Below are 20,224 nucleotides of genomic sequence, written 5' to 3' on the forward strand. Positions count from 1 at the left end.
GTGCAGTCATCTTGGCATACTAATATTTATAACTGAGTACTAATACGCTCCTAAGTGGGAAACCGTTTAGGTTGTGATCAGTGTGAACAGGTTTGCAATTCAATATACTCCCCTTTTGTAAGGCCCCGCTTTGGAAAGGTGCATGCATGCAACCATTTCATTGGTTGCATTGAAAGCCATTGTTGTTGGTGCCATGGCTGAAAAATTAATATACTTCATGCGTGCTTTTTCATTGGCTGCATGCATGTGAGAGAGTGCATTGGGAGTGAAATGAAAGAATTAATGTGAGCAAATTACTATGTGTCTTGGTCTAAGAGAAATTGTCTTTAGTCCTAATAAACCCGGACAGAGGGAGTAGCATGGTACTAATACGCTCCTAAGTGGGAAACCGTTTAGGTTGTGATCGGTGTGAACAGGTTTGCAATTCAATATAGCGTGGTACTAATACGCTCCTAAGTGGGAAACCGTTTAGGTTGTGATCGGTGTGAACAGGTTTGCAATTCAATATAGCGTGGAGTAATTTGCAATTCAAATTTTAGTTTTTCCATTTTATAAGGCTCAATTTGGTTGTTCCCCAACACATGTTCAGATTCCAAGGTGCATTAAATCATTGCATGCAAGTATTAAGAGAAAATTGACCAATGCATGTACTTTATGCATGCATGCATTGCAATTAATGCACTGATAAACATAATTTTTTGAGAAAAACAAGAGCATTAATTAGGTGCTTTTGCAAACTACAAAAAATATTCCACCACTCACCATCTTGGTTGGTGAGATTTTTGAATTAAGCCCTATAAACCGGAAAGGAGGGAGTACTGCTGTGTACGTGCAATAACTGGCACCGTCGTATACATATCTTATGGTTAATGGGGTGTTCGACAGGAATAGCCGCGTGACAAGCTCTAGGCTAGTCTTTTTTCAGACGCATTAAACCTATCTCTCGGGACTTCTCGCACGCACCATCGTGCCACCCACAAAAACTTGTACTCTGAGTTTAGTAGTACGTTATACAGGAAGAGAAGAGGTGCACGCACGCACTCGTTCTCTCACACACGCGTCTGTTTTTTCTCGAAAAGGAGGATGATGACCCCCGGCCTCTGCATCTGGGAGTCACACACGCATCTGTAGCTACAAATTGTAGTGTTCTCAACCATTCGATTGGCTCTATCATGGATGTACCTATATACTAAAACATGTCTAGATACATCTATATTTTGACAAATGGAAGGCATGTATTGTGGAACAGAGGGAGTGCTTGTCATCAAAATGGATAAAAGGGACGTATCTAGAACTAAAATACGTCTACATACATCTCCTTTTATCCATTTTGATGACAAGTAGTACTTCTTACCCAAAGGAACTTTATATCCAACAGACAGAAAAATATCCGTTCGACTGTTGGAAATTACTGATCTGATGTCGAAGTAATTGCTACATCGCCACCAAAACCCACCATTTCTTAAGCTAAAGTAGACCAAGGTAATCCCTATATTAGCATATTACTAAGATAAACAGAAGGCACTGTAGAAACATTTAGGACGTGAGCTTGTCAATCTGAATGTGGAGGGACACAAGCTTAGCCCCGGCTAGCAGATTGTGCAGAACTGTCAAGAAGGTCAGCTCCTGCACGTCGACGTCGCCGGGATCCTTGCTGCTTGTCACCTCCATTTCCACCTTGACGGCGTCGGTCGTGCCTTTGGGCTCTGCCGGCGGGCCGTTCGCCCACAGCTTGGGCACATAGTGCGGCAGTGGGTAGGCCCCCGCTCTGATGCAGACGACCGACACGGCGATAGGCGCGCGGCGGTCCTCCTCCGCAAACAGAAAGAGCCGTGGCTCCGACAGTGGCACATGCAGCTGGAGCACCTTGCCGTACTGGATCCTATGCACGGGCATGGGATGCGCGGTGCTGATGTGGTGGTAGAGCGCCGGCGGCGGGCCTTCGTAGCCGCAGACGGGCACGGGGCATTTGCAGGGCGCGAGCGGACACACGCTCTGGTGATCGGTGAGCTTGTGGTAACTGACGTAGAGCCCACAGCCTTCGTGTGGGCACTCCACCCTCACCGAAGAAAGGACGGAGTCCACCGCCGTGTTCCGCACGTTGAAGCCCCCATCGCGCTCGCACTTCTGGCACTGTAGCTGGTTCCCGGGACGCTCGACGCGGCAGTCCGCGTAGGCCAGGTGCCCTCCCTTGCACTGCAGAAATCAATCGAACATCACATCAATCAAGAAACCTGCACCTTGCTCAATCAGCCGAACGGATGAGGTGTATTCGAACCTCATACACTGGAGGCGTCAAGGGGCGGAGGCACAAGGGGCAGTGGAGCACGGTGAGGTCCATCGAGACCTTAGAGAGCTCCATCGTCGGGTCATGTTCGGTCTGCATGATCTCGTCCTCCTCGTGCACAACCATCTCTTGACTTGGGCCGGAGTATTACAAAGCTTTACCGTCACATATTTTATACTACTTCAAGGTGCATTAAATCAACACATGCAAGTACTCCCTCCGGTCCTTTTGCTCCGCACATTAGCTTTGTCTGAAATCAAAGTTTGCTAAGTTTGACCAAATTTATATTAAAAAATATTAACATCTATAACATCTAATAAATATAATATGAAAATATATTTCGAGATGGATCTAATAATAAATATGTTGTTATGTGAATGTTAATAATTTTTGTATAAATTTGGTCAAAGTTGGATGAGATTGACTTCAGACAAACCTAATATGCAGAGTAAAAAGGACCGGAGGGAGTATCAAAAGGAGAGTCACGACATGCATGCATGTGTTGTAATTAATGCATTGGTAAACGCAAATTATTGAAATATATCGAGTGCAGTGCTTTGATGTGTCACGTCAACTCGTACATCAACGAGAAGTTTGATTATCCTCTCCCTCGTGGACTTAACTGCACCTACCTTTGGCTGTATGACAGGTTGGCCACACACCTGTCGGGCCCACCTGTCATACACACAAAGGCAGGAGCATCCCTCCCTCGCCCATGAGCGTGGTGGCTGGCAAGACTAGGAGAAGCTTTCGCTACACGCTCCCCCTCCCGCACGCGGTGGACATGTAGCAGTTCAATCGGTGTCATATGGCCAGAAGCGTACTGTAGTACTCCTCCAATGCAGTAGCACTCCATCATTGTTCGACTTCCTGAAGAGGCAAAGAGCCAAGCACAACCCAGACGCTCGTGTGGCAGTTTCATGTGTAGAGTAGTCCAGGATAGCGTGTACCATGTCTGTAAGCTTAAAATCGTTGGGGTCGGCTCCATGCTATGTGGCCGTCTTGAAGTTTTTAAAAAAAAATTAAAATAGTCTTCTGGCCCTACCTGACACCCTCGTGATTGTAGTTTGCACGCTCATCTGGTCAAGACAGGAATATATATTTTAATTTGTTTTTTTTTCGAAAAGGGGGGACTCCCCGGCCTCTGCATCAGAACGATGCATACGGCCACATATATTTTAATTTGTGGTGGGTAAATGTTAGAGGTTGCAGCAAATATATTGTACACTACGGGTCTTTCAGCCAAGTTTAGAGGCAAGCATGTGGGGCTAGTGCTATGATGTGTCGTGTCAACTCGTACAACGAGGAGAAGCTTGATTTTACTACATGCCTTCTCCCTCACTCATGCGCGCGGTTGCTCGCAAACGAGGACAGGCTTTTGCTTAGTAGTACTTCTACAACAAGCTATCCGTCCCGCTCGCGGTGGAAGGACATGCAGCAGTGGATTCGACACTGTAGAAGCAGTAGTACTAACATCATTGTTCGTCTTCTTGAAGAGGCAAAGTGCCAAGCGCAGACCGAACATTGCAGTTGCGAACATTGGAGCACGCATATAGCCAGGCTCTTGCATGAGACAAAATTGCTATGTGAGCACACTATTGTACTAGTACGTACAACTACTTGCTAGTATAGCCCCACCACTCCAATCCATCTACTCCCAAGTCTCTGCGCAACACTGCTCACTCCAATCCAAGACCAAGTGACCAGAAGCCACAAGCACCTACGGAGGCGATGGACGCGAGCGGCAGTCGGCTGTGCCAAATCATCCAAGGAGCCGGCCTGCAGCCCCGCACCGCGCAGCGTTTCTAGACGGTGCTGGCGACCGCAGGCATTGTTCACGCGGTCATCACCGCCGAGGGAGGAAACCCACAGCTGCCGGAGGGGCCTGATCCTCTGCTCGTGCCGTTCTCTCCGACACAGCGCCAGCTCGGGAGGTCCTCCGACCCTTCTTCCTCCCTGCCGTATTGTCCGCAGATCTAACCTGCCGCCGCCGACATCCCGGCGACCCTCAGGTATAAGTTCTTTGAAAGCGGCCTTGCTCTACTGCCTCAGCTCCCCACGTGTCTGCATGTGCATCTTTTTCTACTCCCATCAGCTCTTCCAAAGCCACCTAAATTTTTAGTATTATTAGAGGTAAAGCTACTTCATGCATTCAAATCTAGGGCTTTGTTCAAACAACGAAGAAAGGGGGGAAAGTTGTAGCATGAATCTAGGAATTGATTCAAAGAGGAAATAATATGGTGAAAGTAGTAGAGACCGGATACCCAACTGGTCTCTTGGTTGAAAAGGGAAATAATGGGAAAACGCAGTACAAACTAGATAAGGAACATATCTATTATTGGTTGAAAAAAGGATAGAAAGTGGCGGCTGGTGGACAAGTCAACAGAGTATGTCCAAGATTAGATTTGCTGCCATCACATAGTAAAAGGTCTCCAGGATTAGATTTGCTGCCCTCACATAGTAAAAGGTCTCAGGATTAGATTTGCTGCCCTCACATAGTAAAAGGTCTCAGGATTATATTTTCTGCCCTCACATAGTAAAAGGTCTTCAGGATTAGATTTGCTGCCCTCACATAGTAAAAGGTCTTCAGGATTAGATTTGCTGCTCTCACATAGTAAAAGGTCTCCAGGATTAGATTTGCTGCCCTCACATAGTACAAGGTCTCCAGGATTAGGTTTGCTGCCCTCACATAGCATGAACAAACTCGGCATCACCACTTTATGCCTCCTTGTAGGTACATTGTACTGATGCGTCCACTGTTGCATGTCCTTATACCAACCTTTTGCTGTTGTTCATGTAAGGGCGCATGTAAAATGAAGCGATCACACTATTACCTTAGGGACATGTCTAACCAATGTTATTGTTAATCTAATGCCTCCAGTGATAAGATGCAATTAAACTATGTTACAAATGGCACTCCTGCTGTTTCCCCCAGTATGATAAGTAAGTTGCTCCTTTACGCTGCTGAGTGTCCTGGTGTCCCCACGGTCCCATGCCCTTAAACCAACTCTTTAGCTGCTGTTGATTTATTGTGTCTGGTAAACAAGCAATGCCACCATTAAAGTAATCCCATATTTGAGGAATCTCATTGTTGATCGTAATGCTTCTGGTAACATTAAGCATTGCTGACGTTTTAAAATTTCTACTGTCCTTACGTGATTGCCATGAACATAATTAAGATGCTTCTTTTCATTTTGTATATGTTTCGTATATTCTTATTGACCAGCAACTGTTTACTTTCTATCTTTTTGTGCAGATAGGGATATCCATTTCACCTTGTTGCTATTGTGACCTTTTGGTGAACTGCACAAAATTCTTTTCTGGAATGAGTGTCTTTTGCAGTTCAACTAAAATGTCACGTGGGCAACATCTCTCAATTTTGGTGGAACTGCACAAAATGGTGATTGGAGTTTCCAAAATCTCCGTCAAGTTCTGCTGGTAATCTCGTGCAACATTTTATTTGCCTTTGCAAGATGGAGCCGTCACTGTCACCACAATGGCACTTTATTTTAGTGGAACTGCACAAAAGGATAAGAAAATTATAGTTGCACCTTACATGAGCCAGACAGCCAACCATAATGTTCCTCAATTTTAGTGCAACTACTAAAGAAGAACCTGCCAGCTCACAAGAGCAAGTACTTCTTGCTAGCTGAATGATGCAATCTTTGCTTCATTTCAGGTGAACTGTAGAAAAAAGTGCATGAATTGAATCATGGAACTCCAGGCAGACCTCATCCAAGTAGAGCTGGAGGTTGAGTTCAAGGAGGCCGCTATTAAAGCGAAATCATGCTCTCTTTTCTCCTTGTTTGTGCTGTGCAAACATGTTGTGCAAACAGGAATACTGAACTACAGATGTTGTGACGGTCAAGAGCATTCGCCAAGTTCTTCGATTGTATGACATGGCTAGCCAAGATGGATTTAATCCCGATATTCACTTTATCAAAAGGCTCTAATGGGTTGGTTCTGAATCTTGCAAGCTGGGAATCGGTGAGATATGTAGGCATCTTTGTTGTACTTATTATTTGAATCTTATTTGTTGGTTCTGAATCTTGCAAGCTGGGAATCAATGAGATGTGTAGGCATCTTTGTTGTACTTATCATTTGGATCTTATTTGTTGGTTCTGAATCTTGCAAGCTGGGAATCAATGAGATGTGTAGGCATCTTTGTTGTACTTATTATTTGGATCTTATTTGTTGGTTCTGAATCTTGCAAGCTGGGAAACACGGAATGATGATGCAGAGGACAACAACCATAACAAACAGTTCAAACTTGGTAGTATTATCTTTGTGAAAGTGCGACAAATGTGCTGATCGTGTGCGTCCTGAGAATAATAATTCTAATTGTTGTGCATGGTGATCCCGTGGCACTGATAGAACGAGCGAATGCATTGCTTGTTTTAAGTATAAATTTCTATTAAAGCTAATTAAATTTAAGTAAAGTGACCACTAACTCCTGTTATTACAGTACGAATACAGACCCGCTCGTGAACCGACGTGTGGCCGAGGGTGCATCTTCTGTCGGGCATGCAGCGGACGAGGGAGGGGTAGTAACTGTTGTTGCCTGTACACACTCAGCTTACTGTTCAATCCAGTTCCCCAAGAGCTGAAAAACAAACAGCCGCCGCCACCTACACACTCGTTCACTCGAAGAGACTCCAATGGCGATCCGAGGGGTGAGCCTGCTGGATATGGACTTCAGCAAGGAGTTCCCCTTTGAGTTCGCCGTTCAGTCCTATGGATGCACCAAGTTGAATGTGATGTACACCAACGATACGGACTCGGTGAAGCTCTGCCTCGCCTCAGTCCTATGGCTGCACCAGGTTTGGGAGCATTTGCCCGTTTCATCGGCAGCGCCGACTGCACCTTCGCTACAGTGGAGAGAAGGAAGAACGCGGCGATTCGGCCATCTGGTGCAACAAGCTTGTCGACATCCAGAAGCAATACAAGATCATCAGCAACGGGCAGGAGAAGGACTCCGTGGTTGACCTCGCTGAGACCATCATCGACCCCTGGTACGCCAACATGAAAGAAGATGACCTGAACACGTGGGAGGTACCTCTGAATCTAGCCTACGTAACCTACACGGCCAAGGACACATACGCATGCTACGACATGTACAGGCAGATCTTGGACATGAGGGCGTGTCTGCTTCCTGTAACCGATGAGTACACGGACAACCGCAACGTCATGATCAAGCGTGCCAGGAAGGTCTAGATGTTGTACTTTATCTGTTTATAAGCACCTTTATCATCTGAGTATTTCATGCATTAGCCTATGTGTCGTAATTATCTGTTTTGTCCGAAATATTTCTTTTAAGAACCCATTAACTTTATTGCTTTTTTAGTGGCTATTTGCTTATGTATGTAAACTAGTTCACTTGTGCGTAAAAAAAACTAGTTCACCCGGCTGCTGTGCTTTGAATCTCCTTCCTCCCAACATATTCCCCTCCTCGGGTGGACCCAGCAGGTCTCTGAATTTTCTCCCATTTTCTTTTTTGATGTAAACTGAGTTTTCTCTCAGTACTTTCCCCTAGAACCAACTCAACTGTCCCACGTCTAGCCTAAAAAAAATAATACCCCACGTACTATTAACTCATCAAATTAAAATGATATTTTATTTCGTAAGTTGAAAGTTCTTACAAAATAATAATAATAATTGTTTATATATAACTTGGCAAGTTAACTCCTAGTGATTGCCTACATAAGCTTGCAAAGATTTTACTGACGTCCAATCATGTGTTTATGATTTTATAACATTTCTCCGTCTAGCCCAACATGATATTTTCACCCAGCCCAGCAAGTCCGTGGATTTCAAGAAAAATGCAAAAGGGATTTAAATGGGTTGCATAGATGCTACATCATTGTCTCACCCAGCCCACCAAATGGACTAAAAAAACAAATGGACTGGCTGACATGTGGGCCAGTAGGTCGAAGCCTAAGAAGGCGTTGGATTTACATCCAATGCCTGGCATTCTTCTTCAATCTCTCATATTTTTGCTCCAGCCGCCCAAAGCAGCGCCGGTCGTGCAGCGTGCTCCTGCCTCTCGTGGCCGGCTGTGATGCCGCGGAGGCTCACCGCTCCCTACTACTCCCACCGCTGGCCCAGGGTATCCCTCTACTCACCCACACCCCCTGTTATTCTGCGGTGACGGCAGCCTCACACCGCAGCCGAACCAGTGAACCCTCGTACTCCTCTCCCCGTGGGCATCCACTACCGCGTCTTCCCCGGCTCCGCGTCGTCCCCTTCCTAGGCCTCGCCGTCGTCCACCGCCTTGGTGCTCTCGGCGCGGCATGGTCAATGTGGTCAACGACCGACTTCCATCGGAAGATTACTGTACGTGGAGAGGCTGACTGCTAGGTCCACGGCCACAACCCAATTTTTTTTGTGATTTGCCAAGTAAGTCGCTTTGTCAGGCCTGTTGGTCTGCAAATCCTTCAAGACGAGAGCTTCATTCAGTTGGCCGAGAAAATGGCCTATCAATAATGGGAAATGGGTTGTACATTTTTAAAACACATCAAACCGGCAATTAGTTTTAAATATCTTTTTTTCATTTTGAGATTTTAAATTACATTAATTTTTATGTGTGGAGAATTTGTTGGATTTTATATTGATACACATTTATTTTTAAAATCAGTCTGATTGTGAGTCAAAATTTCGGGATTAAAAACAGTTCGGACCGCACCGAAATATGCAAAATTTCATATAATTTTTTAACCGTGGCCACAATATGGGCTGTAATGCTAACAAATAGAATATGGGCTCCAAAAAAACCTTAAGAATTAGCAAATATGCTGTAAATTATTAGAAATAATGGCAGATGGGTTGTATGCTGTTTTCCACAGATTTGAGGCTTTCCTAACAAAAGGTTGACGGACAAGCAGTGACTGTTGGATGTCCATCGAACGACCGTCGTGCTTCTTCAATCTCTGCTCTTCCTGCTCCAGCCGCTCAAACAAGCGCCGGCGGGACTGCCTGCTCCCTCCTCCCCACGGCCGGCCGTGCTGCCGTGCAGGCCTCATCGCCCCACCATACTCCCATCGCTGGCCTAGCCATCCCTCTACTCACCCGCACCTGCTGTTATTCTCCAGCGACGACAGACGAACCAGTAAACCCTCATACAGTCATACTCCCCTACGCGTGATTAACAGCTGCAGAGTCTTCCCTGCCTCTGTGTCGTTCCCTTCCTAGGCCTCACCGTCGTCCACCATCCTGGTGCTCTTGGCGCGGCCTGGTCAACGTGGTCAACGACCGACATGCATCTGAAGTGGACTGTACGTGGAGAGGCCGACAGCTGGGTCCACGGCCGCACGCAAGGAAATGCCTCCTTATTACGCGCAAAATAATGATTCCTCCACCTGACATCAGGGACCCACCGAAAGGGCCTCTGTATTTCACGAAATAAACGTTACCGCCGCTGAAAGCTCGGACCCACCAACTATATCTTCGCACGTAAGGAAGTGCACGTAAGGAAGTGCCTCCTTATTACGCACAAAAAAATGAATGCTCCCCCTGTTCGTTGAGACCTAGTATAGTGGCAGGCTGACTTGTGGGCCTACTAAGTTGACGGAGACAGAGGGCTTTGTCAACTTAGTCAATATGCACGATTCTAGCTCCAGTGACCATACGATGTCCATCCAACGGCCATAGTGCTTCTTCAACCTCTGGTCTTCTTGCTCCAGCCGCCCAAACCAGCGCCGGCCGTGCCTCGTGCTCCTGCCTCCCGTGGCTGGCTGCAATGCGGCGGAGGCCTCACCGCCCCCTACTACTCCCACCGTTGGCCAGGCCATCCCTCTACTCACCCACACTCCCTGTTATTCTACGGCGACGACAGCCTCACACCGCAGCAAACTAGTGAACCCTCGTACTCCTCTACGCGTGGACATCCACTGCCGCGTCTTCCCCGGCTCCGCGTCGTCCCCTTCCTAGGCCTCACCGTCGTCCACCGCTCTGGTGCTCTCGGCGTGGCGTGGTCAACGTGGTCAAGGAACGGCTTCCATCGGACGTGGACTGTACGTGGAGAGGCTGACAGCTGGGTCCACAGCCGCAACAAGGAAGTGCCTCCTTATTACGTGCAAAATAATTATTCCTCCACCTGACAGTGGGGACCCACCGGACGGGCCACCGTATTTCGCAAAAAAACGTTTGCCCCTGACTGCTGGGACCGACCAGCTACATCTTCGCACGCAAAGAAGTGCGTCTAGGCAAAAAAAAATGATTCGCCCTCCTGACTGCTGGGACCCACCAGCTACATCTTCGCAGGCAAGGAAGTGCCTGACAGTCAGGACCCACCTAGTCGAAGCGTACGTAGCGTTGTCATTCTGGTCGCGAACGTGTACGTACATATATACTGGTGGATGTAAAGGCGCGCATGTGTCATAGTAGAGGCGCGTACGTGTCGTAGTAGAGGCGCACACGTAGCATGTACATGTACGTACAATGGCCAGGGTGCAAGAAAGAAAATACGGCCACATATGTGTACATACGGGCAGGGTCTCGAACGCCTACTCGCGCATACGTACGGCCAGGGCTCGTGTACATGGCTGGGTCGGGATGGAGAAACAACGTCATCGTCGTGTTCATGGGGAGGCAACGGAATGCGTCGTGTTCATGGGGAGGCAACAAAATGGGTCGTGTTCATCGGGAGGCAACGGAACGCGTGGGAGCCAACCGATTGGGTCGAAACAGAATGCGTGTCATGTTCATTGGGAGGGCTTGGACGGAACAAGCGATGGAAACGAGGCCTAGCGTACCGCACAACAGAGGAAACGGACCTCCTATGTTCGGAATGGGGTCCTGTTGATCGGGAGGGGTCTGGCGTATCGCAAAACGGAGGAAACGGACCTCCTATGGTCGAAACGGGGGTCCTGTTGATCGGGAGGGGTGTGGCGTACCGCAAAACGGAGGAAACGGACCTCCTACGGTCGAAACAGGGGTCCTGTTGATCGGGAGGGGTGGGGCGTACCGCAAAACGGACGAAACGGACTTGTGTTGGAGCGCTACGGTCGAAACGGGGGTCCTGTTCATTGGGAGGGGTGTGGCGTACCGCAAAATGGGACTCCACGGGATACTGTTCATCTCCACCGTCGACCTCCTCCAGCCTCCACGGGCTACCGTCGACCTCCTCCAGCCTCCACGGGCTCCTGTTCATCCAGCCTTCACCGCGCGCTACTCCACCGGCTACTGTTCAACCACCCCTCCACCGTCTACTATTCATCCAGCCCTCCACACCACAGGGTCCTGTTCAACAACCCCTCCACGGGCACCCCTCCATCGTCTACTGTTCATCCTGCCCTCCACACCACGGGGTCCTATTCATCCACCCCTCCACGGGCACCCCTCCACCGTCTACTGTTCATCCATCCCTCCACCACACCACGGGGTCCTGTTCATCCAGAGGCAACGCCACCGCTCACTGTTCATCCAACCCCCCCCGGAACGCTCACTGTTCATGCTAGAGGCAGCATCGATCGGCTTCAGTTAGCAGCAGTAGCGAAGGAATCGCTCGATCGGGTTCAGTTAACAGCCATCGATCGATCGCTCGGGTTCAGTAACGCGTAGCCTGCAGTGCAATCGCTCGGGTTCAGTTAGAGCCCAACGCCTTGCTCGGGTTCAGTTAGAGCCAATGCCTCGCACACACGCATGTACGTGTACGAGACAAATGCACATCTCTCGGCCCCCGACCTCCCATCGTAACCGGGAACTCCTTGAAGTTTTCCTCCCCCTCGCTTCTACCATGGTTTTTTCCATCATGGACGGCCCAAAGAATGTCATACAGCTGCGTCTCCGGCCCGCCTAGGACGAAAAGCCCATTTTCTGTCATGATTTTTTGTCATAGAAGTAGGAGCCCACCACATCTATGATCATACCATGTTTTGTCACAATTATCGTCATATGTATGACAGAAAAAATATTCATTCGGCTCAAAATGTCATGGATGTGTCTTTTTTTTGTAGTGACCGGAGAGGCACATCCTAAACTTTATGATGCTGTCATGGAGCTCCCTGGTTTTACCGAGGATGATCTGTTAATTGTCTTGGACTATCTCAATGAGAATGCCAACAGGGCTAGGAGCCACTCATTCGTGCAGATGTCGGAGACTCGTCGCACTCATTGGGTCATGCACCACCTCTCCAAGGTCAACGGTGGAGTGCCCATGCCCAAGCAAGGACTGCCCAAGGATGGAATGCCTGTCACCAACGATGAAGTGCCCAAGGGTGGAGTGTGAGCAAATATGTGCCACTTCAACGAAGCTGGCCATATTTTATTGTACTTGGTCAGAAAAACTATCCCCGTATATATGTGATGTAAAGACAATATAGATTGTGGCTATCTAATATGTAAACTCTGGACTGTAATATGAACCATATGGATTTGTGGCTATCTAATATGTGAACTCTAGTACATCTTGATTTATGTGCTATTTATGTGTTGGACCGGAAAAGAAGGATTCTCTAGTTATGAGTGAAGTGGGGTGTCAACCAGGTCCTCGAACTATGAAAATCGACATGTGGGTCCTCGAACTATTGTAAGTGTCTCAATCACGTCCAAAACCTGCCCGACACAGTCTGACCTGCCGTTGACTGTTACCACGTCGGACAGGGGTAACAGAGGTGGATGGATATTTACAAAAAAACACCTCGAATTGTTTCAGATCTCCATTCCCCAGTCCTTGCCTCTTCTTCTCCTTCTCTCCCGATCCCTCTCACGGCGATTTGGGGGCGGCGGCGCCCTCGCGATTTGGTGTGGCCGCACGGAGACGGCGGCGCCTGCCTAGGCGTCGGTGGCTCCGGTACGGCGGCTCCCTGGAGATCCTCCTCCACAGTACGGTATGTTCCTCTCTGTCCCCCCAATCGATTTGTGACTAGGGTTAGGATTTGATCTGAATTGGTTAGGGTTAGGTTTGTGTGCAGCTTCCTGATGCTCGATTCCCTCTCTTTGCACGTAGGACCGAATGACGACCTCTTTTCAATAGAGGTTCATCACAGTGGGTTCTTTTGTGGTGACGGCCCAAACAAGACATATGTAGATGAGCGTATTGACACATTTGATTGTTGTGAAGTGGACACATGGTCTCTGCTTTGGATAGAAGATTTTGTTAGGCAGTGTGGCTATGCAGATGTCACAAGGTTGGAAGTGTATTGGTTGCTGCCAGGGAAATCATTGTTTGATGGTCTGCGAGTGCTCGGGTGTGATGCTGACACAAATTATATGATGTCTGTGGTTAGCAAGATCAAAACTTTTGAGCTATATGTGAATGATAAAGATCTGGAGAGATCAATCTTCAGTGATAATGACATTCCAATGACTGGAGGCCCTGAGCTGCCTAAGGTTTTTACTCCTACAAAGAGAAAGCCACTGGATATTCCACCCTTCTATGATAATGTCATCAGCCCCAAACAGAGAGCAAAACTTCAGAGAAATTTTGACAGGAGAGAGGCTGAGGCATGGAACAGTAATGCAGGGCATCAGTTCACATATGAGAGGAGAAGCAATAGGAGGAGGGCTCAGTTTGAACCAGAAGTTGAAGAGGACAGTTCTGGGGGTGAAGACAGTAGTAGTGGATCAGATTTTGTGGACTCCGATAATGAGTTCGATAAAGATGATGACAACCTATATGAGAAGTATGTTGATGCAGATGCAGAGGAGGATGAGCAGAGCAAGGACAAGGACAAGGATATTGGAAGCTCAAAGGAAAAGGGAAATGCAAGTAAGGTCAAGAATTTGGTGGAAGAAGAGGAGGAGCTAGACCTCCCAGATTCAGATGAAGAAGGAGGTGAGAACAGTTTGAAGTTCAAAAGTTTTAGGCCTGAAGACATGAAAAATCCTGTGTTCAAAGTTGGAATGGTCTTTTCATCAATTGTAGAGGTTAGGACAGCTTTGGCAGAGTATGCTGTTAAGAACAGGGTAGCTATAAAGACACCAAAAAACGACAAAATTAGAGTGAAAGCTCATTGTGTCCCAGGTTGCCCCTGGGAGTTCTTTGCCTCAAAGGACAGCAGAACAAAGTGCATAATGCTGAAAAAATACATAGATGAGCACACTTGCAGTAGGGAGTGGGAGGTGAAGCAATTCACTGCTAGTTACATAGCAAAGAAGTATGTTGAGAAGGTGAGGACAGATGAATCAATTTCATTGAGAACCTTGGGAAGTAATGTGCAAGAGGATTACAATATGGCAGCCGCCAAGAGCAAGCTTGCTAGAGCAAAGAGAGAAGCAATCAGAAAGATTAGAGGAGATGAGCAAAAACAGTACAATATGTTGTGGGATTTTGCAGAAGAGCTGAGAACACAAAATCCTGGTAGCACATTCTATTTGAAACTAAAAAATGGTGTTCTTTTTGACAAATTGTACATGTCTATAGATGCATGTAAGAGGGGTTTTCTGCAAGGATGTAGGCCAGTAATTTGTCTGGATGGTTGCCACCTTAAGACAAAGCATGGAGGAATACTTCTAACAGCCATAGGAGTTGATCCCAATGACTGCATCATTCCAATAGCCATTGCAGTAGTTGAGGTTGAAAACACCATCACCTGGACATGGTTTCTCAAGACCTTGAAAGAGGATCTGTTAATTCAGAACACTAAACCATGGACAATCATGAGTGATAGGCAGAAAGGCTTGATTAATGCTGTGGACGATATGTTCCCTGATTCAGAGCACAGGATTTGTGTACAACACTTATACCAGAACTTCCATGCCAATTGGAAGGGTGAAACATTGAAGAACCAGTTGTGGGCAATAGCAAGAAGCAACAATATGGCTACATGGAAAAAGAACATGGAGAAGATGAAGGAGATGAATCTAGAAGCATGGGCATATTTGGATGGCCTTGCCCCTAACACATGGTGTAGGGCATTTTTCGAAGAATTACCTAAATGTGATCTACTCCTCAACAACAGTTGTGAGGTCTTCAAAAAATGGATACTTGATGCAAGGGAGTTACCAATTCTGAGCATGTTGAGGAAGATCAAGGCACAATTGATGACAAGATGGTATACAAATAGAAAGCAATGTGAGGATGACTGGTCTCAACTACCATTATGCCCAAAGATCAAGAAAAAACTTGACAAAAACATTGAATGGGCAAAAAGTTGCCATGAACGTCCTACTAGCAAAGGCGTGTTCAAGGTAATGAGCCGTGAAAATGAATACGTTGTTGATATTCTCAAGAACAAATGTAGTTGCAGAAGGTTGCAGCTGACAGGGATTCCTTGTAGCCATAGTATTGCTTGTTTGAGGTTTGAGAGAATTAAACCAGAGGACAAAGTGGCTGCTTGCTATAGTATTGAGGCATACAGGTTGGCATATGGACATGTCATCATGCCTTGCAGAGATCCAGCTGAGTGGCAGAAAACAAATGGTCCTCCGGTAGAACCTCCAAAGTATGAGAAGAAGGCAGGCAGGAAAAAGAAGAAGAGAATAGTTCACCCTTCAGAGAAGGATGAAGGCACTAGGTTTAGCAAGCATGGGGTAATAATGCATTGCAGTGTCTGCAACTCCACAGAACACAATAGAAGAAAATGCACTGTACTACATCCATCTGATAGAGTGCCTGCACTAGAAAAAGTACCTGTGAGAAGAAATTTGCTTCAAGCACCTACTGCACAGGACTCCCAATGCACTGAGATGACCATCACACAGGTACTGAACTAACCATGCTTGAATGCCTACTTGTAGTGTATCCAAATGCAATGAATTGACATGGTTTTACATTTGAAATTAGATACCTGGTGAGGATAGTTCACACACATGTTCGGTGCTGTCAACATTATTCCAAGTGGTTAGCATTTGTTCCAAAGAAATGTTGTTTACATATTTATCTGTCCGGAAATACTTGTCGCTCAAACAGATGTATCCGTGGTGTCAATTGTGTAGGTTGAAGCATCTCAAGTAACACCTGATGCACCACCAGGACCACTTCCTGATTGCTCTTTCATTGCATCGAGGAGAGATGAGCTGCCAGTGCCCAGGGCTACAACCAGTGCACAATTTCTGAAGAAAAAGCTACAAACTAAGAAGAAAAAGACAACTCCTAAAGCAGCTGTTAGGCAAGCCTTTGTGCCTCCTAGAGCAGCCACTCAAGCCTCCCAAACAGATGCTGCTGTTGGTGTAACTGAAGCAGCAAAACAGGCCAGAAGAACAAAGGCAAAGAAAGTGCCTAAAGATTAATGCATAGAGAGAAAAGCTCCTTGAGGTGTTGAAGGAAACCTGAGCTCATGCCCATGTCTTGGTTGTAGGTTTTGATCCACACCTTGTAATAGCGTATGGAGTGCATATGTGTCTTTTGTGAACAACCTGTTATGATAGATGCTACTGTCCCTCTCTTTTGGATGCACTCCTCTTTTTTGACAAAACTTGTTATGCATTCAGCTAATCAATGATTACTGATTTCATGCCAATTATGTATGTCTTTTGTGAACAACCTGTTATGATAGTGCTTGTTAAAAATGTGATGAAATGCTTGCCAAAATTTGTCATGCTTACACATTCTGGGAATATTGCAAAGCACATTCTGGAAATATTTCATCATGTCATCGCTACATGCACCATACATTGTTCACTGACAATGTTTCTTGCACATTTGGCAACTAAAAACACATTTCAGCTCCTACTTCATTACAACAGCATACAAGTTCACGGCGAGAATCATGGTACAAACAAGCAGAATCTTCCAACCTATGCCTACAACAAGATCCAACTGAAGCTTGATATCTTGAGCAATCTGGCTCATCTGATTTCCAGGAATGTTGCTAATCTTCTTGACCACACTTTCTGCCCTGCTATCTTTCTCTATGAAACTAGCACGAATGTTTGGCTTCGTTCCTTTGGTTGTCATCTCCCTGTCCAGATAGGGCTTGGAAATCATTGCAATGTACTCCACCTCCTCTTCAGGAATATTATAACCATGGCACAAAACAAGATCCAAATATTCATCTATCCAGTGATAGCAGTCACAAGATCCATGTGACCCTCTCTGCCAAAACAAAAAAATCAAGCAAACAAAGAGCCGAAAATTTGAGAAATCTTATTGATTCGAAAGTGAAGACTAACTCAAACAACGAAAGTGACCTTGTGATTAGGGCATTTGAAGAAAACCCATCCTGGATTCCTCTCAGATTTGGAAACCAGACGAATCACTTGCCTCCAGCCGCACGTGCAGCACTTAAGTAGAGGGAGAGATGCACTAGCCTCAGGGTCAGAGGAAGGCGGCCAGGAAGAGCTCGCAGATGCGCTCCAGCTCCGGACCATGGCGCCGCCGCCCCCAAATCGCCGTGAGAGAGACCGGGAGAGAAGGAGAAGAAGAGGCAAGGACTGGGGAATGGAGATCTGAAACAATTCGAGGTGTTTTTTGTAAATATCCATCCACCTCCGTTACCCCTGTCCGACGTGGTAACAGTCAACGGCAGGTCCGACTGTGTCGGGCAGGTTTTGGACGTGACTGAGACACTTACAATAGTTCGAGGACCCACATGTCGATTTTCATAGTTCGAGGACCTGGTTGACACCCCTCGAATAGTTTAGGGACCTACAATGCACTTCACTCTCTAGTTATTTTGTACCATAAATTGCTTATATGTGTATATAAATTGCTTGTGTACTTATACAAAGAACAAAGATGGTGCTGAAATTTTGTTTTTTCTTACTTCAATCATCTTAGTCATTTTGAAGACGTATGAACATATATTCTATTATTACTTCAATCAACAAAGATATCTAATTTGGAGTGCATATTACCAAAATTATATTCTGATTATTTTACATAAATGATCAATCACCCTTGAGTTAAATTCCACATCATACAACCTACCAAACAACATATGTTGTATGTTGCATCTCTCATACAACCTCAGATACAACACACCAAACAAAATCTGAGCTGAGCCTGGCTCATCTCATGCAGTACACCAAACACACATTTTAACTCAGTTTTGCATGAGGTCAACCAGGCTAGCCCCAACCAAGCTCCTTCATGCAATGCATGATAGATGCACCCAGGCAACCAAACACGCCCTTGATGCCTCCGCCATCGTAGACTTGGGGACCAAGATGATCCTAGGGGTGCTCGTGGAACACTCGGGACCTCTCTCTTCTCTCCTTAATGGGCTTAATGCCCCCCGGTCAACTTGGTTGAGGGGCTCCCCTAGGGAGGCCACCCCCTATGTGTGTCATGATTGCCTGTATCTGTGTTGCTATTTCCCTGAAGAGGAGAGGATGATGCAACTGATACGTATCCAACGTATCTATAATTTTTGATTGCTCCATGCTATATTATCTACTGTTTTGGACATTATTGGGCTTTATTATCCACTTTTATATTATTTTTGGGACTAACCTACTAACCAGAGGCCCATCCCAGAATTGTTATTTTTTGCCTGTTTTAGGGTTTCGAAGAAAAGGAAAATCAAACGGAGTCCAAACGGAATGAAACCTTCGGAAACGTGATTTTCTCATCAGATAAAATCCAGGAGACTTGGACCCCCGTCAAGAAAGCCACGAGGCGGTCACGAGGGTGGAGGGCGCGCCCCCCTAGGGCACGCCCCCTGCCTCGTGGGCCCCGCGAAGCTCCACCGACGTACTTCTTCCTCCTATATGTATCCACGTACCCCAAAACGATCAGATACGGAGCCAAAAACCTAATTCCACCGCCGCAACTTTCTGTATCCACGAGATCCCATCTTGGGGCCTGTTCTGGAGCTCCGCCGGAGGGGGCATCGATCACGGAGGGCTTTTACATCATCATCCAAGCCCCTCCAATGAAGTGTGAGTAGTTTACTTCAGACCTACGGGTCCATAGCTAGTAGCTAGATGGCTTCTTCTCTCTTTTTGGATCTCAATACAATGTTCCCCCCCTCTCTTGTGGAGATCTATTCGATGTAATCTTCTTTTTGCGGTGTGTTTGTTGAGACCGATGAATTGTGTGTTTATGATCAAGTCTATCTATGAATAATATTTGAATCTTCTCTGAATTCTTTTATGTATGATTGGTTGTCTTTGCAAGTCTCTTCGAATTATCAGTTTGGTTTGGCCTACTAGATTGGTTGTTCTTGCCATTGGAGAAGTGCTTAGTTTGGGTTCGATCTTGTGGTATCCTTTCCCAGTGACAGAAGGGGCAGCAAGGCACGTATTTTAGCGTTGCCATCGAGGATAACAAAATGGGTTTTTTTATCATATTGCATGAAACTATCCCTCTACATCATGTCATCTTGCTTAAGGCGTTACTCTGTTTTTAACTTAATACTCTAGATGCATGCTGGATAGCGGTCAATGAGTGGAGTAATAGTAGTAGATGCAGAATCGTTTCAGTCTACTTGTCTCGGACGTGATGCCTATATACATGATCATACCTAGATATTCTCATAACTATGCTCAATTCTGTCAATTGCTCAACAGTAATTTGTTCACCCACCGTAGAATACTTATGCTCTTGAGAGAAGCCACTAGTGAAACCTATGGCCCCCGGGTCTCTTTCTCATCATATCAATCTCCATCACTTTATTATTGCTTTGCTTTTACTTTGCTTTTACTTTTTACTTTGCATCTCTATACCAAAAATACCAAAAATATTATTTATCATCTCTATCAGATCTCACTTTCGTAAGTGACAGTGAAGGGATTGACAACCCCTAAGCGCGTTGGTTGCGTTGAGCTATTGTTTTTGTGTAGGTACGAGGGACTTGTGCGTAGCCTCCTACTGGATTGATACCTTGGTTCTCAAAAACTGAGGGAAATACTTATGCTACTTTGCTGCATCATCCTCTCCTCTTCGGGGAAATCCAACGCAGTGCTCAAGAGGTAGCAAGAAGAATTTCTGGCGCCGTTGCCAGGGAGTCTGCGCAAAAGTCAACATACCAAGTACCCATCACAATCCCTATCTCCCGCATTACATTATTTGCCATTTGCCTCTCATTTTCCTCTCCCCCCAATTCACCCTTGCCG

At 46.3% G+C, this 20,224-nt stretch overlaps 2 protein-coding genes across 2 annotated transcripts; one reads left to right on the top strand and one right to left on the bottom strand.

Annotated features, from left to right (window-relative positions):
* Positions 1 to 215: 215 nt before the first annotated feature.
* On the bottom strand, positions 216 to 2,413 carry LOC147989888 (E3 ubiquitin-protein ligase SINA-like 2). Its single transcript, XM_087536478.1, has 3 exons — positions 2,279 to 2,413; positions 1,609 to 2,196; positions 216 to 236 (listed from the first exon to the last, which is right to left on the bottom strand). Exons 1-3 carry the CDS (start codon positions 2,411 to 2,413, stop codon positions 216 to 218), a joined length of 744 nt encoding a protein of 247 aa, XP_087392604.1.
* Positions 2,414 to 12,278: 9,865 nt separating this feature from the next.
* Positions 12,279 to 16,456, top strand: LOC147989889 (uncharacterized). Its single transcript, XM_087536481.1, has 4 exons — positions 12,279 to 12,508; positions 13,198 to 15,928; positions 16,011 to 16,067; positions 16,163 to 16,456. Exons 1-4 carry the CDS (start codon positions 12,279 to 12,281, stop codon positions 16,454 to 16,456), a joined length of 3,312 nt encoding a protein of 1,103 aa, XP_087392607.1.
* Positions 16,457 to 20,224: the final 3,768 nt, after the last annotated feature.

Source organism: Triticum urartu, chromosome 1A (genome assembly GCF_056163025.1).
Source record: "Triticum urartu cultivar PI428250 chromosome 1A, HENAU_Tu73, whole genome shotgun sequence".
Lineage (NCBI taxonomy): Eukaryota > Viridiplantae > Streptophyta > Magnoliopsida > Poales > Poaceae > Triticum > Triticum urartu.

Excerpts from the sequence above, each read along its gene's own strand:
- LOC147989889 (XM_087536481.1), top strand. The coding sequence starts at position 12,279 with ATGGAGCTCCCTGGTTTTACCGAGGATGATCTGTTAATTGTCTTGGAC. Across the intron at positions 12,509-13,197 it reads GAAGTGCCCAAGGGTGGAGT|CTTCCTGATGCTCGATTCCC; the intron begins GTGAGCAAATAT and ends GTTTGTGTGCAG. Across the intron at positions 16,068-16,162 it reads TGTCAACATTATTCCAAGTG|GTTGAAGCATCTCAAGTAAC; the intron begins GTTAGCATTTGT and ends TCAATTGTGTAG.
- LOC147989888 (XM_087536478.1), bottom strand. The coding sequence starts at position 2,413 with ATGGTTGTGCACGAGGAGGACGAGATCATGCAGACCGAACATGACCCG. Across the intron at positions 2,197-2,278 it reads TGACGCCTCCAGTGTATGAG|TGCAAGGGAGGGCACCTGGC; the intron begins GTTCGAATACAC and ends TGATTTCTGCAG. Across the intron at positions 237-1,608 it reads AGGAGCTGACCTTCTTGACA|CCAATGAAAAAGCACGCATG; the intron begins GTTCTGCACAAT and ends ACATGCATGCAG.